This window comes from Acomys minous (assembly GCF_964271855.1).
Source record: "Acomys minous genome assembly, chromosome: 17".
NCBI classification, from domain to species: domain Eukaryota; kingdom Metazoa; phylum Chordata; class Mammalia; order Rodentia; family Muridae; genus Acomys; species Acomys minous.
In genome coordinates this window covers 49,333,267-49,359,572 of record NC_140500.1, presented here as the reverse complement: position 1 = coordinate 49,359,572, position 26,306 = coordinate 49,333,267, and the positions used below count along the sequence as shown (strand labels likewise).

Here is a 26,306-nt window from a genome sequence, read left to right as displayed (position 1 = left end):
GGCTAAAGATTAACAGGGAATTGTATGTCTTGATGAGCAGTCCCGAGCAACAGGCTCGGTCAGGAACAGCAGGCTCTGATTTCCATAGGGCAGCCTGATTTATGGAGAGGACAGCTGGAGCCCAGAGGAGAGAATTAACGGCATGGTTACTTTTAGATAGTTTCTCCTTTAAGAAAGAAAGAAAAGGAAAAAAACTGCTAGTGCAATATAAACCGCTAGCTCCATCACGATTGGCTCCCTAGTTGTTTGTCCTGTTGAAAAGAGAATGCAATCCTCAGAAGGCAAAAGCGTCAAACTCACTCACTCTGAGGCACGAAGAGCTGTTTGCCAGACTGAAATAGAGACTGGTCAAAAATAGCACTGCTGGAGCACCAAGGGAAAATCGGCGCTCAGAGTGTTTAGCAGTCTCCATGAATACAGACATTTTAGAGATTAAGGCTAGTGTGAGATGAAACACTTTCGCTACCTAGGGCCACACTCTTCCATTCCTCATGCTCTGTGCTCTCGCAGCTCCCAGCTGGCTACTCTGCCCACGCCTGCCCACCCACCCCCACCCCCAAAACTTTACTTCTACTCAAAGTGCTACAAATCTTCCTGAAACGTCTGGCTTTTATAAACCTTTTCCTGATGATTCAAGACCAGAGCATGAATCATGGCCCAACCCCGGGGCTGGAGGAGGTGTAAGCAGGGTCAATGGGATACACAGATTGCCTGACCCCAGGACAGGACCTGGAGGCGGGGTGCTTCCCACTGACCCTTAAGGTCAGCTGGGACGGTCAGGTCCTGCAGCTTCTTCTCCAAGCTTCCACTTACAAGTAGCTTGTTAAAGGGAATATTACATGCTGCAAGATGCACAGTGCCATAAAGGGCAGATTACAGGACAGCATCATCATTTATTAACTTAATCAAATTTGGCTTTAACAAACAGTATAAAACCTACCCAAAGAGTAATTGGGGGTTACAGTGGCGTTTTCATTTACCATGCTTTATTTACGTACTGAATGGCTGAAAAGGACATAGAGTAAGAATTTCAAACGCTCCCAACAAAAAGGAAAGCAAACTCTGCCTCCAAGAGGAAGCTCCAGTGACAGCTTCATACTGCACACACTGTTCAATACACACGGTGAGGACCCTTCTCTGACTTTTTGCTGCTGTGAGGGGTAAGAACAAGCCACTTTATTCACTAAGTGATTTGGCCCCATTGGCTTTCTGTAGACAGAGTGGTTGCTTTAGGCTGTTTCTGAGCAGAGATGGAGCTGTAGTTCACAGGATTCAGGTTGGAGGTTTGGTGGGTCATTTCTTACGAGGAAAATTCCATTAGCAGTAGCACTTAAAAGCAAACATGGGTCTTAAAATCAAGGCTCCAGTGACTGGAGAAAATCGCTAAGTTATTTCAGTATAATAATACAGGATCTCCTCCTTTAGAATCTGTGAGGGTTTGATCCTGGACTCCCTGCAGGTACTAGAATCTGCTCAGGATCCTCAGGGAAATGTACCCAGCGCCTGTATCTAACCTGAATGTGGCCTGCACTGTAAACCCCCAATCCTCTCTAAATTACTTAGCATCCTTGAGACAATGCAAATGCTACGTAAACCATTAGATTATATTGTATAGGCCATAAAGATGAGGAAAAGGGGACATAAAAAAAACTGTACGTATTTCAAGAAGGTGCATTTGTCAATTATGAGAGGTTGGCTGAATCCAGATGATCAGTCCAGGAATATGGAGACCCAGATGGGCACTGAACAATGTCTGTGTGCCCAGCTCTGCCCGAAGCCTGAGTAACACCCGTCCTTCAGGAGTACACTCAATTACAAATCCACCTCCAATGAAGAAACAAAGGCAAATCACCAAATAGCATGAGGTCATACAGGATGGATTTGTACACTAGAGGGGCTCAGTTCTTCTATTCCTTACCAACCAAGTGGCCTCCAGCGTGCCATTTAACCTTGCTGTACCTTAGTTTCCTCTTTTAAGAGATGTAAATAATACAAGTGCCAGTGTCACAGGGTTTTTGGCAGAATCCAGGAGAAATCATCTAAAATTGAGGCTATGGATACTTACATGGGAAATACTTATTAGTCAGTACTAATAGTGATAAAAGTATGTCAGCCTTCCTTTACATATACAGCCGTCATAAGCCTCTGCACCTGTGCTTGTATGCACCCCAGCAGAGTAAGTGAGGGAGCCCCAGCCTGAGACAGAGAGATGTTGAGCCATAAATATCTGGAGGCAGGGCTCCCTTGCCCTCTCTGGAAAGCATTTAGGGCAGTGGCCCTGAGCAAAGCAGCATAGTACCAAGCACTCCCCAGCTACCCCCAGTAATATGATCCAAGTGCCTTTTCACAGAGGACGGTATAAATAGCCCTCTTATTATAGAGGACTCGGTGTCCAACACTCTGGGTGGAGACACTCCCTAGTGGGCTTTCCTCGGGGCTGTGAGCAGTGAAGACTGAGTGGCTGGGAAGCAGCTGCACAAGCCCGTGTCCCCCAGAGGCTTCCAAAGGGCTTGCTTTCTCTCTTTACCCAACCCACAGTGTTGTGTGGTTCCAGAGCTCCAAAATTAAACCACTGCTAAGCCATCACAACTCTTGTGCCTGCCTTGGGCTATGATGACCACCAGGTCTGAGAGAACTTGAACCCAGCAGATTTGGAAGCACTGGTATGTCGCTTGTGGGTTGTGTTCTTTTGTTTTAGCTTTTTCTTTTTCTTTTTCTTTTTTCCCCTCTGTGTTCCTATCTAGTACCCACCAGTCACTGTTGGTACCTCTCTGAGTCACCAGATTCGTCAGAATTCTTTTACAGAAAGCCCTGAGTCTCTACCACTAAGAAGTTAAATTTTCTGCCCTGAACATGATGAATTCAACTCACCATTCACAGAGGTAGGAGGCAGTCCCAGTGGCAAGAAATCCAACCTGTCTGCCCCGAGGATGTGCTTCTAACAACACACTCAGAATGGTTGCTACAGAGTTCCAAAAGCAGGAGGGACTCACACATCCACGTCAGTTGGGAACCTCAACAGGACTGCCCATGGGTCACTATCTCAACATCACAGAAAGCGGAAAGGGAAACTGAAGAGCCAAGCCACTTGGGTAGGAATAGATCCGGAACCAGAAGCTCAAATCTAGCTCTTACTACCAAAACAACCACTTCCCAGGCAGGAGGCCTTGCAGCCACAGGGCACAAGATGAGCTATGGTACACTCTGCTCCTTACCAGCTATGGGTATAAACCCTTAAGAAACCAGGAAGTGATAGAGATTACCGCTGGAAGGCGAGGGAGTGAGACCAAATGAAAACAGAATGCCTCTATAAGCAAGGAACAGAGCTGTGGGGAGACAAACACAGAAAGTGCTCCCCAGAGCACTTAACATATCCGAATGGCAGGACACAGGCTATATTAACAGAAATGTAAAATACACATCAAGATGAGTGCAAAACACAATCCACAATGAACAAATTCAAAAGTGCAACACAAGGTAGATTCAAAGCAGCGTGGTCAAGACACCCTGGAACTGAGATAAAAGGGGGAGCACCAGAAACCCTGATTCTGTCCTGATTCAGACTTTCCACGCTGTGCTCATTATGGATTTTCTAAAACATTCATCTTGACTCTTTAAATGTGACAGCAAAATATCCATTATCCTGGCTGCTAAGCTTTGGTGCCCTTGTGACACCAGTACCTAAGGACAGGCCCTCGCTTGCCTCACCCTAATCACAGACCTATTTTTGTAGCTCAGTTGACCCAGAAGAGCATCTGGCTCAAAGCAGACAAATAAATATAAATGAGAGCCTGTGATGTCAGAGGAAACAGCATCATTTTAATCTCTCTCAGTAATAATCTCTGAGACTGACACAGAATATGAACATCTAATAACCTCAAGAGTCAACAACATCCTGGACCAAAGCAAAGCACCGGGTTATAAAGCCAACTGGCTCCTGGTACACTAAGCTTATCAACATGGAAAACTGTGACTGGCTGAACCGTGTCCCCTTCCTCAAATTAGTGTTGAAGCACAAAGCTCCAGGACATCAGAGCACAGCTCTGTTTACAGATAGAGCCTCTATAGATGGTGTTAGGGAGACTGAGGTAGCAGCTCAGTGGTGGCGTGTCTGGCCAGCATGGTGAAGGCTCAGCGTTCAATCTCCAGCACAGGGGTAGGAGAATATCCACAATTAAGGTCAGTGATGCCATGTGAGTGGATCCTAAGTGATGTGACTAGTGTCCTTATAAAAGGAAGTCAGGGTACACCACGAGAAACCAAGGATCCATGTACGCACAGGAAAGACCATGAGAAAACATAGTAAGAGGCAACCATCTACTAGCTAAGGCGAGAGAGCTCAGGAGAAGCTAGCCCCACAGGCTTCTAGCTCTCCAACCAAAAAGAATCAATCCCTGCTGTTGAAGCCAGCAGCCTATGGAATTTGCTACTGAGGTCTTAACCATCTTTATATTTTCATCCTCCCATCCCTGGCAAACTGACCTCATGGGCAAATGAAGGTCCAACACAAGGCATTTCTAAGTTCCTTCCAATTCTGGGGTTTAACTCTGGAAGTCTATGCTTTGTATAAAGACATAAAAATCATAAAATTTGGGCATGAGGATAGGGAATACAGCATTTTGCAAACTGTATCAGTAAATGAAATTAATGTTTTATTTACTTATTTATTTACTTATTTACTTACTTATGATTTTTCGAAACAGTGTTTCTCTTGTAGTCTTGGCTGTCCTAGACTCGCTTTATGGGCCTGGCTGGCCTCGAACTCACAGAGATCCACCTGCCTCTGCCTCTCAAGTGCTGGGATTACAAGGCGTGTGCCCCACGCCCGGCCCTTTAAGGTTTTATTGATAAGCTGCTATGATGGAACAGAAGAATAGCCACCGAAGACTTCTTATCAATTGCTTGTAGTAAAAATGTACAAGGAACTTAGTGATTTGTGAAAATGACCATAAGAGAGCTTGATAAGGATTTACAGTGGTTTTATATAAATATTCATATAGCGCACAGAACAGATTTTATATATGGACTGAGGGCAGTTCGGGGGACCATGACAAGAATGGCAGGGTCGAGTGGGGAGGGGTGGAGAGATGGGGTTGAGGGAGGGAAAGCGGGAAGAGACAGCTAGAACGGAGCAGCATTTGAGGGGAAGTGTGGGAACCTAGTGCAGAGGAAACTTCCCAGGATATATGAAGGTGATCCTAATGAAGTCTCCAAACAATAAAACTTTAATTTATGTAACAAAATATTTTTAAATGTGAGAATTAGTAGGTAAGCCAGATATAAAACCATAAACATCTGTAACTCTAGAGAGGCTGAGGCAGGAGAATCATGACTTTGAGACCAGCCTAGGCTACACAGCAAGAACCTGTCTTTAAAAAACAAGGGGGGGGGGGGACCTATAATATACATTTTGATCCTAAAACTATGTACACATATGTGTATAGTTTGCATTAAGCAATCACAACAGCTCTGTGCAACTTACATGACATTTCTGTAACGTTGCTTTGGGGCAATAAAAGGAATGCCTGGGGCCTGCGTTAAAGGATGCTCCAAGAGGTAGCAAGCCTGTTGCTCAACAGCAGTGATGCTTGGCTCGCTAGGACACACAGAGAAGAAGAGCCTCTGTTGCTCATGCTTTCATGCCAGGTTCGTTGTTCACACACATGGTAGGCTGGCACCAGAATCGCTGCTGACTAAACTATTCCACCTCTGTGGCACCTGTGAGAATGCAGCAGCACAGGTGTGCTCCCCGATTAGTCACTGGGGCTTTCCACAGAAGGGCATTCTCTTACGCAGCTTTCGGGCAATCATGATTCCCAGTAGCTCCATGACTGCTGCTCTGTAGCATGCCCTTCACAGAAAACAGGGCATGCAACAAAGACATTTAATACAGCACCCCTTTCTGTAGGAGAGCTACGCTCCTCAGCCTCCGTGGATACCTGAACCCTATATATAGACTTTTTCCATACATAAGTCAGCTGTAGTAAGAGACTGACAATGATTAAAAGAGCACTCATATAATAAAATTTATGTGAATTCCATTTTACATGAAATCTTAGCTGAATTTTCATCTTTTCCCTTACATGACCTGCTTTAGAGCTTTTTTTTTTCCCCATTTCCTTTTCTTTTCCTTTTTTTTTTTTTTTGAGTATGTGTGTGTGTGTGTGTGTGTGTGTGTGTGTGAGAGAGATATCCCACTGTTGACATCACTGACCCTGGGCTTTGGGACCATAACTAGGGAAAATTGGCATTACACTAGCACAAGCATCACAATGCCACGGTTGATGATCTGATAACCAGGCAGGTGGCATGGACAGTGTACACCATCTGGACAAATGAATGACTTGTGACCTGGGCAAACAGCACAAGATTCCACCACAGCACTATTCATGAAGTGCAACTCAAGCTCATGAACTGTTTATTTCTGAAATTCTCCACTCTGTATTTTGGCTTACTGTGCGTAACTAAAACCATGAGTGAGAAGGATCAGGCTAGCACCACTAGTCAGTAAAGACCCACATGCAAACGCTCCCTCCTGTAAGCTGAGACCGCTCTCCACCCCTAGAGGGTTAGGGGACACTCACACTTCTTGTAGATTTGTCAAGTCCTCAAAAGCAGCAGAGTCAATCTCGGAGAGTTTGTTATAACTCAGGTTTCTGGTAAAAGAGAAAGTGAAAAATAATAAATTAATAGTTGTATCAAAGACATTGTATCAAAGTGAAACCTCTCTTCCTTTACAAATCCCTCAAAAGAAACCTACGGGAGACCTTCCAGCCTGTGCACGGTTTTCCTAACTGACACAGTGAGCTTTATACATCCCTCTCCTCCTCACCTAATTCAATTCACACCGAATGCACAGAGCAAGGCTGGGAACCCACACTGCTAGCTTGGACTCAAGCTGACGTCAACAGACTGGCTACCCAACACCTGAAAAACTAAGGCGGGCCAGTCCTGGTCCAAATGCTTTGTACCATATGAAGTCCAGGGCCACTCGGTTTTTAACATTACATTTATTGGGACTGGAGAAATGGCTCAGCACTTAAGAGTACTTACTGCTTTTCCAGAGGACTTGACTGAGTACCCAGCACCTACAGGCCTCACATCTGCCTGTAACTCCAGTTCCAGAGGACCTGACACTCTCTTCTGATATCTGCAGGCTCATACATGCCTTTGGTAAACAAACATATACTCGGGCACACACATAAGTATTTTTAATTACAGTGTGTGTATGTGTGTGTGTGTGTGTGTGTGTGTGTGTGAGAGAGAGAGAGAGAGAGAGAGAGAGAGAGAGAGAGAGAGAGAGAGAGAAAGAAATCGCCCTTGGTGAAGAATTACTCATTTAAAATATGAAGTTCTGACTCTCCATATTCTCATATTCATCCCCCCCCCTCTCTCTCATGCTGATATTTAAACAGTAATTTTTTACAAAGTCATTAAGGATGAGCCTATTAGTTTGCTCCTTAAACTCTGGCAAAAGCAGGCTGATCTCTGAGTCCTTGGGCCAGCCTGGTCTACATAGCAAGTTTCAGGCCAGCAAGGGCAACATGGGCAGACGTCTCTCAAAGCAAGAGCAACAACAAAAGCCATTAAGAATGTCCTTGAGGACCTGCCATATGGTTTTCAAGCTGTGGGTCATGACTTCTTTAAAAAATTAATGTTTAAGTATCAGCATCAAGTACTAGTTATAAAAAAAAAAGTACAGTGTGTTAGAACATCATAATCTAAGCCAGTAGTTCTCCACCAAAAGCGATCTTACACACATACACACACACACACACACACACACACACACACACACACACACACACACACAGTGTCTAGAGATATGCTCGGCTGTCAGTAACGATGGAAGGTGGTACTTAGATCGTGTGGATTAAAGTTCTCGAACATCCCACCAAGCACAAGCAGTGTCCCACAGCCAGGCCTCCAGCACCCCAGCATCCATACTTGTCAGACTGAGAAATCTTAGTCTATACCAAGAACTTTAAGACTGAAAAAGTGTGGGAACATAGACAAAGTTCAAGGGACATTTAGAAAATGAACACAAGATTTAAAACCATAAGGCTTCCTTGTGAACCCAGGATGCCTACTATCGATGAATAAAATTAGGAATGACAATCACAAGAGAGGGGAGACAACAGGAGTGCTGGTGGTAACCCCAGGCAGAGAAGCTACACAGGAGCAGTATTCAGGAGGATGGACTTCTCTCCCCTCCACTGCCTAGCCACGACATCCTTAACTGCAGGCAGAGCAAGCTCAGCAGCTTCTTTAACCACAGGCTCAACACAAGCCAGGCCAATCTATCAGGAGCAGAAACCACCAGAGCTAAGCAAGATGAGCATCACCGCCATCCAGTTCCTTGCCACAGAGGTCCTGGCGGGGGTTGGGGGGAGAGGCTAACATTTCTCATCTTGGCTATTAATTCCACTGACATTAATGCCAATTAACAATACTGCTAATCATACGTGGCAACTATCTTTTAAACCTACTCCGGAGACGTTTCAATCAATAGTACCCTAGAGCCGATAGCCATTTCACTGTGAACTCAAAGACATTCATCTAAATAAAAGTCAAACTGCACTTGAAACTAATGGCCCATCTGTGTTCATGGCACAGTCTGAATTAAAAGCAATTTGTCCAGAGATTAAGTTACCATAAAGATTGAAGGTGGTAATTTTTAAACCACATACTGAAGTCAAGTATGAGCTTGACTGTGCTTGGGAGGTATTTATTAATGAGCACGCAGACATTAACAGCTTAGACCTGGGAAAGAAACTCCAGTTTGAGAGAATTCCCTATGCTAGCAAAAGGACCGGCTGGAGTATTGTTTTCTGCTTCGACAGGATTATCATCAAAGGTATGGGGACCTTGTCTTGGGGGATGAAGGCAGCACAAAGCTTCCACAATCACAGGATGATGGCATGGGTGAGTTGAAAAGAATTTAATAAAGGCTCTCGGCAGCCACAGAGCAGGTAGAAGAAGGGCAAGCAGACTGGGTAGCTGACACATAGAGACTAACCTGGAAGTCTGCCCACCCACTTACACAGGCATTTACTCCTGGGCCCCACGGTGCTGACACCAAGCTTGGCATTCTAGAGAAGCTCAAAATCTGAATTCTTATGAGAAACCTTTTCAGTTCCTTAAAGAAAGAAAGAAAGAAAGAAAGAAAGAAAGAAAGAAAGAAAGAAAGAAAGAAAGAAAAGGAAAGGAAAGGAAAGGAACCAAGGATAGGTAAAGCAAAACGCCACATGTGGCCTGAGGAGCAACCAGCTTGAGCCAGGACCCAGACTCTTGGCTTTGGAAGCTATAGGCTCAAAAGGCATCGGTCATGGGAGGGGAAGGGAGAGGGGCAGGGGTTCAGCGGGCTTTCCACAGTTCACTGGTGCCTTCGTTTTGAATGAAGCCTTCACATATCCCACCCTCCACATATCCATTTAAAGTCATACATCCACGGCTCTGTCTTTCCTTGGAAGGAAAGACAACATACCTAACTTTCAGAAATGCTAATTAATTATGCTTCTTAGAGCCAACTGTGAGAAAAGAACCCTTCCTGACACTGTAATCCAGAGCCAAGGAGCACCAGGGCTTGAGACCAAGATGCCAACAACCAGCTATGAAGACAAGACACTAACTGTGTTAGGCCTCACTGGGTCAGCCTGTATAGTCACTGAACCAGAAAAGCCACAGACCAACATAGGTGCCAAGGCACTGCCTAGAAAGAGTCACTCTCCCACAGCACCGGGGGCAGCGCAGAGGGAAGGTGCTACGGCTCACAGCCCCTGCAACAGCTCCTGTCCCTAGACAGTGGTACTCTAGCTTTTAAGTATGAGAAGTGGTCTTGTATCTCTGAAGAAATTGAGACCTCAAATGCCTTACCAGGAAATGAGGAAAACAATGTAATTCCTCCATGGAAATAAAACAAGGAATAAAAAGAACTGTAGACACCAGCCAAAGCACAAATTCCCAACACCACTTGTTCAGTGTCATAAAGTGAATATAATATAAAGTTTACCAAAACCATTTGTAAGCTGCTGCTCAGTGGCCACACATACATTCAGACACAATCATCACCACCACCAGTATCAACTTTTTCACCAAAAAAAAAAAAAAAAAAAAAAAAAAATCTTAGTTCCAATTTGCTTGGGTATGCAATGCAAACTTCCATGCTGTCTCTATAAACTCTAGGCAGCACATATAAGTGGAATCATAAGACGTTTGTCCTTTTGTGTCTGGTTTATTTCACTTAACACTGTGCTTTCAAGGTTCATACATGACTCTCATTACATGCTGAAGTCTCACTGCTTTTGATGGTATGAACTTCCTACATTTTTTGCCTATCTACTGTCTGAGGACAGACAGTTAGCTTGCTTTTAGTTTTGGCTGTTATAAATAAAGCAATTATGAACACAGTATATTTTTTTCCAAATTAAAAAAAAATAAGGGACAGGCTTTTTAACCCTTTGTCTTTGTTTTCCAACATTAAATGAAATATATTTAGCCCAAGAAGTTGGCAGAGAGGAGTATGAATTTTCATTTCCCATCCCAAGAACAGTGAAAGGGTTAACTACTGAAAACCGTTCCCCCACATGGCAGCTGACATGCACACACATCTAAAGCATCCCACTTATTTCAAGGAGCGCGGCTGCCCCTTCCTGCCTGACATCTGAATGGGTCTTCAGTGGCGGGTTCAGATTCTCCTGTCAAAACAATCCATCTGTCAACGGGACACACACTGTCCAAAGTATTTCTGCACCTTTCGGTAGCAAAGAGCTCACAAGGAAAGAAACCTCCGGGAATTTAGCCCCTGCCAACTGCAGCTTTCACTGAGCACCGTCAGCCATTGTCACAACACAAATCGCCCCTGTTCTTGCACAAAGAGCATGCAGATCTTCGAACAATTGGACCCAGCCATAGATACTTTTCCAGCTAATCTGCTGAAAGATGGCCGGGCGGCCCACCATTTGCAGAACCCACAAGAGGCAGGGCTGCAGAGAACAGCTCAAGTTTTACTCAGGCGTGTCTGAAAAGCACACTGTTTAACAGGGCACGACAACCCTGTGCTCGCTAAGCATGCTTCCCGACAAGCTCCCCTCCCTCAGCCAGAGAATTTCAATAGCTGAGAAATCGCTACCACCCCATACACCTGAACTAACCATGTGGCCGGTCTATTGAAACCACTTAATATATTAGCAAGTATGAGCTCAGCTCCTTATCACAGTAACCGTATCTCAAGCGCTCAATAGGCACATGTGGAGGTGGGGGGGGGCACTTCAGTTATCACTGACATTTCTGCTAAACTGTGTTGGAACTAAACATAATCAGCCAATGCTTCTAAACTGTTGCCCAACCTCCAAATATTCTCAGTGAAATAGCAAGTACAGAAGAGAGACGGATATTAAAAGTTAATCTCAGGGGCTCCAGGTAGAGTGCTAGGCAGGCACGTGTGAAGCCCTGTGTTTGATCCCCACCACCAAACAGAATGATAATAAAAGTCAGAGCTGTGGGGTAACTCAGTGGTGGGCGAGTGCTTGCCTGGTACCCTGAAGGTCCTGAGTTTGATCTGTTTCCTAATAACACAAGAGCTTTGTTCAAAATGTACTGAGATATTAATAAATTAATCCAAGTTTTGTTTTTGTTTTTGTTTTTTTCTTGAGACAGGGTCTTAGGTAATCTAATTCAGGCTGGCCTCAAATGCACTAAACAGTTGAGAATGGCCTTGAACTTCTGATGTGTTAGGACCTGGGTATGCACTCCCAGCCTAGCTTCCAAGTTCTTCTCATGCAAAGTTCTTAACTACCCCAGCAGGAAGTGGACACTGAGAAGCCCAGTCCCTAGGAAGGAGACTCTAATAGAAACTACCCCAGCGTAATGCTATAGGCTTAATCGGTATTTTCATAATCTGGCCAGCACCTTCCTGGATTACAGCCTGAACCACATGTTACAAACTTGGCCAGCATTCTTCAAAGCTGGCGGACAATCATCCATTGACTTCTTGGAAGCTGAGGGACAAAAAGCGCCACTTACTTTTTCCATAAGCTGTGGTGAGGAAGTAACCCCACTTCATTAGACAACACAGTCAGCACCTCATCCCCACCCCCCTCCCGCCCCCACCAGCCAACGAGCCTCTACAGGCGAATCCTCTCACAGTGAAGCACAGCAGCTCTCACCGTTAACAGCCGGTAAGGCAAAGCGGAAGGCGTTGGTCCTGCATCTGTGACAAGCATTCTACTTCCCATGCTTCCCAGTGCTCAGCCCTGGCTGGGCTCCTGGACGGCACAGAGTTTTGCTTAGTTTAAGGTTTCAGATCTGTGCTAAACTGAGTAACACAGCCAAGGGAATGGGGGTTATAGGCAACCCAACTGGTCGGCTTCTGAATACTAAGAGGTGCCCAGAGCTAGCCTGGGAAACTCTTCCCCCCACCTCCCCCCATGACACTGTAGCCTTGGGCCACTGGTCTCTTCTTCAACCCCAGGACTTGGAAATGTTTGTCACCCATTAAAGAGGAGGTTGCCTGCGTAGGACCAGTATAACAAGATCAGTCCTTTCGAGAATTCTAAAGTGCAACACTTGTTCAAGCCTACTGAGCCCCAAACATTTAGAGCTGTTGCTTCTATTTGTACCTTGAGGAATAACAAACACATCTGTCACACACTGGCAACCTCCAGTGACGTCACTGTTACGGCCCCACATCTATTTGCAAGGTTTGTGAATGCAGGAAACACTTTTAATACTAGACATCATATTATGTCCTTATCCCTTTTTCTAATGTAGATGCTTTCCCAAACCCACGGTGAGCACTCTGTTAATACATGTCATATTAAGAATGATACACTTGCAACTTAAGCTAGAGTCATCTGCCTGGAGTCCGCACCCAAGGGCCCTCACAGAGAACACGCTCGCTCTTAAGTAAGGCGCAGTCACGTGACCCAGCCCCCCAGCAGAGGTCTAGTGGTGGAATACCTTCTGTGAATAAGCACATGGGAGGTGAACAGTGTGCCAACAAGATGCATACCACTCACTCTGTGTTTCTGGCTAGTTCAATTTCAGAAAGCCAGTAACGGGTTGCGATTATTTCAAATTCTAAAAAAGCTACTCAGACCACACTCTCTGAAATAAGGAAGGCCTAAGAGGTTACTCAGAAGAGAGGCTAACACACAGCCCCAACAGCACAGGCAAATGAGGATGAGAGCACACCCATTTCCTCTTTAAATCAATCCAATTAATTAGTGTGGGCCTCTGGTTTTTTTTTTTTTTTTTAAATATAGCCTCATGTAGCCCAGACTGGCCCTGAAAGTGCTATATCAAGGATGACCATGAACTTCTGGTCTTCCTGCCCCTCCTGCCCAAGTCCTGAGATTACAGGTATGTATCACCACACCTGTTTTATGCAGAGCTAAGAATCAAACTTCATGCGTGCTAGGCAAGAACTCCACTGAGCAGCATCTCCAGCCTCGGGCCTTTGAATTCCACTGGAAAACCTGAGAAGGTCTTGCAGGTACTCTCTATCCTAAAAGCATACACATCCCTCCCACGCTCAACCGGATAGAGACATACATCTTTTTCCTCCAGTACCCAATAATAGTCAAATTCAACAAATATCTGAGCATGTGTCTACCATGAAGACTTTCTGAAATTTATTCTAACAACACACACACACACACACACACACACACACACACACACACACACACACACACACCACCCCTCTCTCTCTCTCACATAGCTGGAGAGGTGACCCAGCAGTTAAGACCACTGGCTGCTCTTCCAGAAGACCTGGATTTAATTCCCAGCACCCATATGACAGGTCACAACCATTTGTAACTCAAGCTCCTCATGTGGTGCACTGACATAGACAAAGCACTCACGTACATAAAATAATTTTTAAAGGAATAAATAAATTCTGATACAAGTTAGGATAAGATGTTATCTGCTGGTGAAGAAGACCACAATTTATTGATCAGGTAAGATTCCTGACCAAATAATTACGAGCAAATGGCTCTCAGAAGGTATCTCATAGTGGTAGACTAAAAGCCGTACATTGGTAGACCTGAGCCAAAGCTGCTCTGCTAGTGTGATAAACGTGTTTGCTTCTGGCTGAACAATGTTTGGAAAAATGATTTCAAGCACCCACGTGACAGTTCACAACCATTTGTGACACCATTTCCAGAGGGATCTGACGTCCTCTTCTGGCCTCCACTCAGGCTGGTTGGTTCATGGGCATAGAGTACTCAAAATATAAAATAAAAATAAATAAGTGTTAAAACTAAACAAAACAAAAACAAACAATTTCACCAACAACTATATTGCAGCTTCTATTGAGATCAATGGCTGTGTGAATTTCTATACCAACAACCTTGACAGTCATGACTTACAAAAGTCCTCTACTCATTAGCAGTATCTGCTTGGCTCCTGGTTGAGTCTAGCACCCCTGGCCCATTTAGGAAGCAGGCGAGTCAATGGTTCTACCAACCCTAAGGAGCTCAGAGCTGAGACTTTCCCGAACGTCAAGCACGGAACCATTAAAGTCCTTTAGCAGGAACAGAATCAGCTTCTTGTTCCTCCATATAATCATTTTAACCAAACGCACTAGGACGCCCGAAATGTTGCCTGCCATCTCGGCAGACAGTCAGTGTTTGCTTCCTGCTTCACGCCTTACAACAAGAGCGTCTAGGATCTAGTTTCCTTACAGACTCTTCATGTAGCCAAATATGGACAAAGTGATTAGCTATGGTTTTTCTTTTATTATTAAGCATGTTGGGTGGAGGCTGACACTGAGGTGAAACCACAATCTTTCCATAAGAGTCACTTGTTAACATGGTCTGTGCACCGCTAACACCTACAGATGAATTAGTTCAACAATGAAGGTACACTGCAGTCCACGGCTGCTGTGGTTTGTGGATGCTTTATGAGCAAAGGGCATTCGTTTGCACAAGGAATGGCTGGTCGTCACAAGGCTGACCCTCGCACAAATCTGCCACTAGAGGAACAAGCCCATGACCACCTAAGCAGAAAAGAGGTAGCAAAGGCCACCATCTGATTTTACCATTAGAGCACGGCTTTACACAGACGTAGCTATGGGAGTGAGAAGGAAGCAGGGTCACAAGTCTACCCCTCAGAATTGCCTTTTCCCTGTTCTCTTTAGCTCTGTAAAGAAATCACAAATTCACTCTCCCGGAGCCTAAATTCTACAGGTCTTTGAAAATTCATCACTTGCGCTACAGACACCCTTGAGCCACAATCTACCTTTTGTAGTATAAAGTATGGCTCCACCTTAGAGCTAGGCACTTCATGACCCCAAGGCGGCCACCAGACCTGAGAACAGACAGTGCCCACTTCTGGCCCCTTGCTCAAAAGCTGGCAATGCTCCCAGGAAGAGGTGGAGGAGGAGGAGCTTCCAAATGCTCTGCTGAAGCAGGAAAAGAACTTTTGCCTCTGGAGCAGCAAAAATCAGTTGGGCAAAAAAAGACAGGAAATGAGGGCTGGGTGAGACTGAGGGAAAAATACATTAAGCTAGCGAATAAACTTGGAATCCTGGGTTCTCTAAGTGCTTTGCAAAGTCCACCAAGTCTGTGCTTTTAGGAGATCAGCTTGCTACAGGGCCATCTACTGTGTGACTTCCCCAGGCTCACAAGACCGCTTTCAGATTCACTTCATTGGGATGTGCATAGGAGGATGAGAACTAGCCCACTTCCGGTGGGCACTTCTGATGGGCCACAGAATTAACTGTCAATGCTGGAGGGCTGGAGTGATGGCTCAGCGGTTAAGAGCACTGTCTGCTCTTCCAGAGGTCATGAGTTCAATTCCCAGCAACCACATGGTGGCCCACAACCATCTATAATGTGATCTGATGTCCTCTTCTGTCCGCAGATGTACATGCAGGCAGAGCGCTGTATACATAATAATAAATAAATAAATCTTAAAAAACAAAACAAAACAAAACAAAACTGTCGACGCTGGTAAAAGCTACTGCCCACACAACGCTGGGACCAAGGCCCTGTTCCAGTGCCTAAGATGATTCTCTACTTCATGCCCAGAGACTCACATCTATGTGTTTATAGTAGGAGCCACCAGAGGACAGCTCTTAACGTGCAAAACAGCCATCTTAGCCCAGCCCTGTAAGGAGCAGGCCTGATTAAGGTGTGCGCCACCACTGCCTAGCCCTTACTCACTTCCTGACATGTAATAACCAGGAGCTTTCACTATTTGCTTGTTCATTAATTCATCCACTGATATTTTTTTCTCTGTGTAGTTAGTTTCTCTGTGTAGTTATTAAGTTTTATTTTATTTGTGTGTTTTTCTTGACTACGTCATATTTATGTGCCTGAAGATGTCAGAAGCGGACGTTAGGTGCCCTGGAACTGTGGTTACAGGCAGTTGTAAACTACTAGGTGGGAGCTAGAAATCGAACCCAGGTCTTCTGGAAAAAAGCCAGTGTTCTCAACCACTGAACCATCCCTACAGCCCTCAGCTCACATTTAAAGTAAAGTAAATAGTTAGAAGGATAATTTTAGGCAAATATGTCCTAGGTTAGAAAGGAACAATATATAATATGCTGCCTATTTTCCTCCACTAAAAGAGAAGAAGAAGGAAACGGAAGTGGTTTGTTTTAAACAAATCCATCTGTACAAACAGCAGCTCACCGTAGTGTTATCAGCCCCTCTTCCCTCTCTCTACCATAAAAAAAAAAAAAACTTTAATAGGCAAATGACACAAATGAGTGTCGCCGCAACGGTCCCGTTCTGCAACTTCTTATTAAAAAAACAAAAAACAAAAAACAAAAAAACCTTGCGAGTAGACTGTCCACTTCCACTGCTTATATGTGCCTTTGCACTTCCAACTGAAATCACACCCCTTGCTTGCTACTATCTCTGTGTGATGTCACTATGAGGTTATAGCCCCAGCATCCAGGATCTGTAGCACAAATATAAAAGGCCACGTTCACTGGAATTTACCCTGATGCTTTCTGTTATACAGAGTTAAGTGTAAGATACCTGCATACGCTGTTTCCTTGATCTACGGCCTCCTGGTCTTACCCACCCCAAACTTAAAATGGGAGATTATTTAAGTGCAGCAAGCAGAACTCACAAGTTAACCAACCAGATGAGAAAACTGAACAGACTCAAGACTCCACAAGCACCCATCTTCTGCACCACAGGGAGCCATGGGAGCAGCCTGCTACACGTCTTAATGGAGACATGGTTCTAAGAGGTCAGCCACATGGCCAGAAGTTAACAGCTTTATTAACTTGCTTATAGACGTGGGATTTCATTCTGTCCACTCTTCCATGAAGCTTTTTAAAGTTTATGTGTGTTATGAAATGTCTAGCTCACGCCAAAAAAAGCCAGTTTTCTTTCTGCAATTAGTAAAACATCATGAAACACTATCTACAGCATCATCTTATCTGCTTGAGAAGCCGAAGGGCAGTGGAAGCCATTCTCCTCCTGGTGTTAACACCCCTGACAAGACACAAAGTCAGCATCTGACTGAACAACAGTATCCCAGCATCCACCATTCGCAGACTGCTCTCTGCTATCACACATGGGCCTTCCTTCTCACTGAAAGGACAAGTCCAGAGAAGCACATGACACATGCCTGAGACCTCTCTCCTCAAATACGTTAAAATTCTATCACACCTAATGGAAAGCTGGCTAAAAAAAAAAACAAGTATTTCTTTCTTTGTTATTTTCTCGTTCATCAGTGAGGTTCACGGTAGTGTGTCATTCCTTCCTCACTTGACACTTAACTTCTAGGTCACTTGCTCCCAAGAGATGGGTCTTAGAGTTGATATGAGCAGTCAACTCTACTTGCTACATTATACTTTACCCAAACGATATACTACTGTATCTATGGGAGAGGAGCAACAATGCCAATTAGAAGTCCTAAGAGAAGTCGCACATAAATGACCCTTTTGGAAGGTAAAGGCAAAATCCAACGAAACAACACACACATCTAGATACTCTGTATTCCGTGTATACAAAGAGTAGTAGATCCACAGATCTAGATTGGGGGGGGGCTGTTGGGAGAGGGATGGGGGGGAGAGAGAGAGAGAGAGAGAGAGAGAGAGAGAGAGAGAGAGAGAGAGAGAGAATGAGAATATATATCTGTCAATCCACAGAGCATCTTCCTATCTGAGCAGGAAAGCAAAGCCCAGGGTCTCATCAGATGCAGACACTCATGAGGTTGGACCACTGACAGTTTGCCCTATGAATGGTATAACTTCCCCCTACAACTTTCTGCATAGGACCAGTCAGTCTCCAAATCCACCAAACGTCTTCCAAGATAACAGCAAACCAGAGGTGCCGATGAATCAATCTGCTCACCACCCTGCCCTACATCAAGTGACCCTAACATGGCCGCCCTGGCTCACAGTCCACACTAACAATCAGCTTCATCTTCAGAAGGGTCAGCTTCAATCTGTTCCATAAGAGAGGAATGGTTTGGGATTCAGGCACAGTTGACTCAGAAGGCATTCCGCTGAGCTCTGTATCTGGACACCACATAGGTCTGTGCGCGTTTTCCCTTTCTTATCATGACCCTGCCACATCCACTCTTCAAATTCAGTCAATGTCACTACAAGGCATCCAGATACCAGGTGGGCCCAACGACTGCGAAACTGTGTGGGTGACTACCTTCACTACTTGCAGCAAACTCAAGCATGAGCAATAAGCCAAAGCGAGCTGAGACTGGGCAAGGCTTACGCCTGCACAAACACAAAGAGGAAAGCACCGACTCTCAAACCTCAAGAACCAGTGCAGAAAAGCACCTGCACAAACTCGTCAGGGTGGTTTATACGGTCATGAGCACCTGAGAAAAGATCTTTTATTCTTCGGAGCATGAGACAAATGGTAGGCCTGTCACACTGCTGGTGTCAATATTTATCTAAGGCCTGGGTACTCATGATGGTATAAAACCAGGCACCTTTTCAATTCAGCCATTCACGTAATTTGCCACTACAAAGCCCCAAAACAGAGATTCATTTACAGCTTGAGTTTCTTCTCTTCCATCGCCATACAGGAGGCTGGCGGCAGGGCCCACCGTTTGTGTCACCGCTAATCCCGGCAGCTTGAGAATAATGCGCTCAATGTATTTCAGAACTGCCAATATCAAATGGCACTGCACCTGACGACAATAAAGAAGCAGGAGAGAAAGGCAAAACACCTGCTTCGTCCCCTCCCTCGGCATGCATGCTTTGGGCCCTGGAAATGAGCAAAGTTCTGAGCTTGCAGTAAAGTAACTGAACCCCAGGAATTATGTCTAGCACCTCTAAGCAACAGCAATCACGTCAGTCACCACTACGCACAAGCATGTGGAAGCTCACCGACCTGGGCCATGAAATGGTCCCTTCTTTTGGCTTTGCTTTTCCCAGACTCCTTCCTCACTCGTTTTCCCACCCCCGACTTTATTCTACTCTCACTCCAAATGAGAAGCTAATCACAACTTTTCTTCCCCGGTAAATGATAGGAAGAGATATAACTACCCCATCAATACCACACTCAGGAGGCTGTAGGGACCTCTGCCCACAGCAGCACATGGTGGAAAGCAGACTCAATGCAGCTGTCTCTAAGTCTCCTTGTGATCCGGAGTCCCTGGCGGATGCTACACTGTAGCTCCCTCAGTCAGTCAGCTCTCTGCTATTCTCTCAAGGAGACACACTGCACTAGAAACAACGCACTCGGGAAGGATGGCTCCCCAGCCATAGATTAAGCACCTGCCTCATTTGACCCTGTAGAACTGCTAGGCAAGTGACACTGGGGCTAACTCCTCAAGGCAACTTTTGATGCTATGCAGATACTGTGTTTCCGAACTGGAGGCTTGGAGCATCTTCTGGGCATATTCCAAGGAAAAGCTGGGTCTTGAGGAAGCCCTATACCCAGTTTTTCTGAGAAAGCGCCAGATAGATTCCCAAAGTGGTTGTACTAGTTTGCATTCCCACCAGCCATGAAGGAGTGTTCCCCTCTCTCCACATCCTCTCCAGCATGTGATGTCACTTGAATTTTTGATCTTAGCCATTCTGATGAGTGTAAGATGGAATCTCAAAGTTGTTTTGATTTGCATTTCCCTGATGACTAAGGGCAGGACGTTGAGCATTTCTTTAAGTATTTCTCAGCCCTTCAATATTCCTCTGTTGAGAATTCTGCTCAGTTCTGAGCCCCATTTCTCAATTGGGTTATTCGGTTTGGTGGTGTTTAACGTGCCCTGTTTTAAAATACACTGCTGGCTTATACTCACTGGATGAGCACACAGATTCTCAATGCCAAATAGTAACAGCTGAGAGCGTGGTTAGTTTTATTTTTTTCTTACATAAAAATACACCTGGCACTTAAGTGGATGGTATTTCCTCATGCACGTTGAAGTTAATCATTCACAACCAACTAGCTTTCATCAGGGATCAGAAAATTTGAAGGTTGCTTGTGCAAACACTCCTGTGCTTAACAGCTGCCTGTTTAACTGATGACTCCGTTGCCCTTAGGAGCAGGTAGCACTTCAAAGTGCTGTTTGTGATGCCAGATATACCACTGCTCAGGCTCCGGGGCCTCTGGGTTCCACAGTGTGCAAGGCTCTCGCTGCACTTGCCTCTCAGGACAGGTAGACAGTTAGGGTGATGGAATAGCGCACCACGGCATAGTACTGTGCTGTTGAGGCGTCTCTATAATTGTGCATTCCTGTTTCTAATCTGGACCCTCCAAACTGACAATCTCCAAAGGTGCCAGGGCGCATCGGAGCACAGGGTATGGCGAGCTGCCTGGGCCTTACACAACCTTTCTTATCCCAAGAAGACAACGCGTCTCTGTGACCCACTCCTCTTCCCCCTCACACCCTAACCTCTCCGACTCGCTTTCCTTGGCCTCACTTAAAATTACTCTCCCTCATTTTTTTCAACGAAATGTAATAGCCAACACATAAATCCTAAAATTGTGTGCAAATGACGCCTTCTCCGGCCACTATGTGAGTGTCTTCAATGTGCTGAAAAAAAATAAGAGATTACCAAACAGCTGCCGGCTGTTACTGCAAGCTAAAGGAAATTAAACTGCGGATGTGAGTTGGCTGCACTGTGTGGGTTTATGAATCTGTCATAGTTGCAAGGCAACATAAAGGTCCACTTGAGCCTTGTTAAAAAGATTAACTGTTAACCACCACACACTTCAACACTGGTTCTCGGCCTTCCTAACGCTGTGACCCTTCAACACGCTTCCTCGTGTTGTGGTGACCCGCCTCCCTTCCTATCAGCAATTTTGCTACTGTCATGAACTGTAATGTAAACATCTGTGTTTTCTGATGGTCTTAGGCGGCTCCTGCGAAAGGGTCGTCCTACCCCACAAAGGGTCTCAACCCACAGGCTGAGAACCAGTGCCCTTCAAGGAAGACTGTCACCGCCACTCCCCATACACGTTTCATAGCTCGCCCTTGAAAGGACTTTCTGCAAGTTGTTGCAAAGAGTTTGGGATAGGTGAAAATCAGTCTAGTTCTTGGTTAGGGTTTTAATACACAACTAATGTCCAAGGCAGTGTTTTGAGTAACAGAACACATCAGAAAAGCCAGGGGCTTGCACAGCTGGCTTGTGAATAAGTTAAGCAATTGCTCATGTGTCCACTGAGCTCCTGCAAGATTACTTACTCTACAGGGAGGTCTCACTTCAGAATCCAGAGCAGCTGGGTGTGGCAGTGCACCTACCCCCCTTTGATCTCAGCACTCAGGGAGGCAGAGGCAGGTGGATCTCTGCGAGTTCCAGGCCTGCCTGGTCTACAAAGTGAGTCCAGGACAGCCAAGGATACACAGAGAAACCCTGTCTCGAAAAGCAAACAGAATGCAAAGCAATTTCCTAAAGCTTTTAAAATGCAGGTTTCAGCCCGCATTACCACTGAAAAGATCCCAATCCCACCTCCTGAGTAACTCAACTCATCCAGCCACTTTTTCCTCTGCTTTCTTGCACCACCAGCAATTCACTTTTTCCTCTGCTTTCTTGCACCACCGTAAGCGGTGGCTTCCTTTCCAATTAAAAGCCACCAGAGCTATAGTTTTCAATTAGCTGTGTCAGTCCATCACCCTGAGCTGCTCAAGTTCAATCTTAGTCCCTCCCCCAGCTTCCGGTCTCTACCAGGCACTTCACACCTCTCAATTGTAAACCTGTCCAGAGCAATTATCCTGCTAACCTTTGGACAGCCTCCGTACTGCGTTTCTGTCTAGATTTATAGCTGCTAAACTCAGTTGGCAAGGCAGGCTTGCCCCAAAGCAGAGGAAATGGTCAGACCTAGAGATAGGTGCAGATGCACAGCAAATTTCAGCAGGCTGAAGAAAAGCCAGTCCCTCTAGTCTGTTGTGGTAGAGGCCAGCACTGATAACCCCTGTGGACTCTGGCACCCAGAGTCCCCACAGTTAGCCACTATCATTTGCTGCCACATTTACTGCCCTTCTCGGGATTACAAACAAAGTGCAAGTCACTAAGCACAAAAAGTTACTCTTCTTGGACTTTGTGATGGTTCAACAGCCAGGCAGACACATTCAGTGGGAGCCGCACTTGGAATATTGAATGTGATCTTTTCCCAAGCTAGCAGTGATGTGTGGTCTGATCTCTACTCGCTCCGCAGGCAAGCCACAGCTCCCGGCAACCAACACAACCAAGCATTGTGTTGCTAAGCTACAAGTTACAAGGAGCAAGTACACTTTCAACTTAGTGTTTCCAACTCACCCAGGTTGTGGGATACCACTGTAATGAGTTAGCGGGCATCTATAACACTTACTTGTTTCTACCAGATGACCCCAAAAGTTCTAAGCCAGAGGACAACAAACCTGAGAGGAATATCCCTACCTGAGGAACAGCCCAAACCTTACCTGAAATCACAGATAGTTTCCTGTTTAAAATGGCACACACATACTCTTCACAAATAGCCTAGGAATCGCCCCTCACCTCCCACAAAAAAAAAACATGTTCTTATCATATGCCCCGGCAATCCACATGCACATATGCAAGAAACATGGAAACATGTACACTCACACAAAAACTTACACAGTCATGTCACGTTTTGTGATGAATGCCTGCCCTCCCAGCATCCAGGAAGCAGAGGCAGAACTACCAAACAAGACGTTCATAACTGTGCTAGTCTTACCAACCAAAAGGTGGGGAAAACACAAATATCTGGCTAATGAATGAATACTATGTGTTATACCCAAAACAAAAACAAAAACAAAACTGGATATTGCTCAGATGTTTTAAAAGTTAAGGCAGATGAAGCAGGTGGACAGGTGGCTCAGTAGTTAAGAGTACTCCCTTTAATCCCAGCACTCGGGAGGCAGAGGCAGGTGGATCGCTGTGAGTTCGAGGCCAGCCTAGTCTACAAAGCAAGTCCAGGACAGCCAAGGCTACACAGAGAAACCCTGTCTCCAAAAAAAAAAAAAAAAAGTACTTGCTGCTCTGACAGAGAATAACGGCCACATCAGAATGATCACAACTGGCTGTAACTGGAGCTCTTCTGTCCCCTATGAGCACCTATACATATGAGAGCACACACACAAATAAATTGATAAGTATATTTTTAAAAATAAGAAAGGAGGAATAATATGTACACACGGGAAAACTTTGAAAATATTAAGGTAAACAAATGAAGACGGCAGGCAAGGCAGGCCAGGTACTGTATGTTTCCAGTTACATCCAATGTTCAAAACAGGCAAATCAACACAGAACACAGATGCTCCTAGAGGATGTGGAAGGAGATGGAGGAAGCACCAACCAGCATGGGGTTCCTGGTGAAGCAACTAAGATATCCCAGCTGCACAACTCTGGCCATGCTGAAAACTCAGAATCCCAACACTTAAAAGATGAACGTGGTTACTCAAACTCTATCTCAATAAAGCTGTTAATTAAAAAAGAAAAAAGTTGCCAGGTGTGGTGGCACATGCCTTTAATGCCAGCACTCAGGAGGCAGAGGCAGGCGCATCTCGGAGGAGTTTCCAGGAAAGCTGGGGCTATATAGTGAGACCCTGTCTCAAGAAAAAGAAAGGAAAGGAGGGCTACAAAAGAGAGAGGAGGAGGAGAGAGGGGAGAGCAGGGGAGGGGAGGGAGAAGAGAGGAGGAGAAAAAAATTTTCCAGGCTGAAAATGCTACCTGACTTCAATACCACTACCAAAAAAAAAAAAAAAAAGAAAGAAAGAAAAAAGAAAAAGAAATAACTTTTTCAACCCCTCATGCTAGAAGATACAGGAGAGGCCAAAGTACCCACTTTTATGATGGTAAAACTATGATACGGGCTTCAGAGCCCCCTTTCTGTTTCCCAGAAAACACACTCACTCCCAGGCTCAACCAACCCTGAGCACAAAACCCGAGCTGGAGTTGATCCTCCCTCACATGGTCTCTAGATTTTTAAAGAGCTTCTCCCCCACCCCTTTCTACTTTTTGAGTAAGTATTCAATAAAGCTATGGAAAACAGGACTCCCAATGGCCAGCCATTCAACAATTAAGAACAAGCCAGAAGGCAGGAGGAAATGTCAGTGCATTGGGGAGAAAATAAATTAGTCCTATTAAGATTAGGATCTAACCTCTTTCTGTGGTCGGGGCAGGAGGTTTTAGAATAATGGCAGGCTGTTTCTTGAAAACTCCCTCCAGAGGAAAACTTGGGAGGTGCAGTGGTCTGGTTCTGGAGTCAGGCTGGCACTTACAGACGTTGACTGAAGAGCCTTATGTGAGTGGTCAGTGAGCTCCTCTGCTCAGGTTCCTTTACTGGCTCTTCATAGGCACGAGTGGGCAAGTTCCCGGACACCCCCGGGGCACCGCACTGCAGCATCACCATCGCAGCAGGTAGAGAAGTTGTTTACTGGGGAGCCCAGAGGATGCTGGCCAACATCAAAGAGATCCTACTTGCTTCCCTTGTGCAATAAACGCCTTTGCCCGGGATCCTTCACACTCCCTGAGTGCAGAGTTCACTCTGCTATCGGTGGCCTTCTCACTCTAACCTTTTTGGCGAGGGCCCCTGGGCCTGGTTGTTCAATCATATATAATCAGAACATTAAAAGCATCGTTTCCCCTGTCAGAGAGGCTGGGGCCAAGTTAATAAGATACTGTTCCTACGCTGGGGGAACCACCTTGAGCCTGGCAAAGAATTCAAAGACATCGAGACTGGGAGAGGGTGCAGGGCACACACTCACAAACACAGAGTTAAGTATTTCACAAGATGTTTTTGATACTCCGACACGGCAAAGGGGCAAAATAAAAAGTTATCTCACCACAGAAATCGCCCTGGTATTTTCTTTCCCCTTAATCTTTTTAACACCAAATGACTCCTCACCCCACAACCCTTTACAAGAAGTGGTATCTTTGTGGCAGAAAGACAAATGAACTAGTGATGCCTTCCGCACAGCATCAGAACCATCTGCCAGCGCTGCTCTAGTCTGCTACTTTTACTTTTCAAATCAGACACAATGACAACTCACTTTAGAGACCATGTTTACTTTGCCGAAAGCCACACTCTAAACACAGGCTTGTCTGTGTGTGTGGGGGGGGGGGGGGGGGGCGGGGCAGCTTACAGTCCAACCTTGTTTACGCTCCAAGTAGGTTTGACAGAAAAACCACATCAATTTGTTTTAAAATAATTTCCATTTGCTGGAAGCTGTTCCTGAAGGGTTCTCAGCCACGCTAACCTGCTCTGATTCCTACCAGCTGTAGGCACCAGGCACACTGGCCACAGACAGGGTCCCGGGGTTGAGTGGGCTAGGCTGGCTCCATGAGGGATACAGGACAGCCTGAGACCCACAGAGCCACTGAAATACCCGTCTGTGGAATATAAGAGCAACATGAGTCTATTTAATTTAAAAAAAAAAAAACCTGAAAAAAAAAGCATGTCCTGGTTCAGGGCTAAAATTATGCCACGGCCACCAAGAGCATAGCATTCTACACAACCAGACCTGCCCTTGCTCAGAAACGCCAGCTCTAGAGAGTCCGACAGTACTCAAGGCTCAAGTCCACAGTTAAGGGCACCAAGGTAGTTACCAGATCAAACATACAAAGAAGAAGAAGAAGAAAAAAAAAGGAGTCAGGCACAATGGCACACGCCTGTAATCCTAGGACTCAGAAAGGCAGAGGCAGGCAGATCTCTGTGAGGATGAGGATGAAGACAGTCCAGGACAGCCAAGGCTACACATAGAAACCCTGGCTCAGGGAGGGAAAAGAAAAGAAAAGAAAGAAGAAGGGGGCAAAAAGGGAAATACCTGTGAGTAACCTGTGAATAGTTTTCAGCCTCAGCATCCAAAGACATGACGACTAAGAGACTGCACGGGGGTTTCTGGTGCATGGTGCAGAATAAAAGATAGGCCGTGGG

The 26,306-nt window shown here is 45.4% G+C and overlaps 1 protein-coding gene across 2 annotated transcripts in view; it reads right to left on the bottom strand.

The window, feature by feature from the left end:
- Positions 1-26,306, bottom strand: part of LRIG1 (leucine rich repeats and immunoglobulin like domains 1) — a 103,324-nt gene that overhangs the window by 57,606 nt on the left and 19,412 nt on the right. For both annotated transcript variants that reach the window (XM_084765492.1, XM_084765491.1), the window contains exon 2: positions 6,585-6,656. In XM_084765492.1, the coding sequence (XP_084621618.1) occupies positions 6,585-6,656 (72 nt within the window). The remainder of the gene's footprint in view (positions 1-6,584; positions 6,657-26,306) is intronic.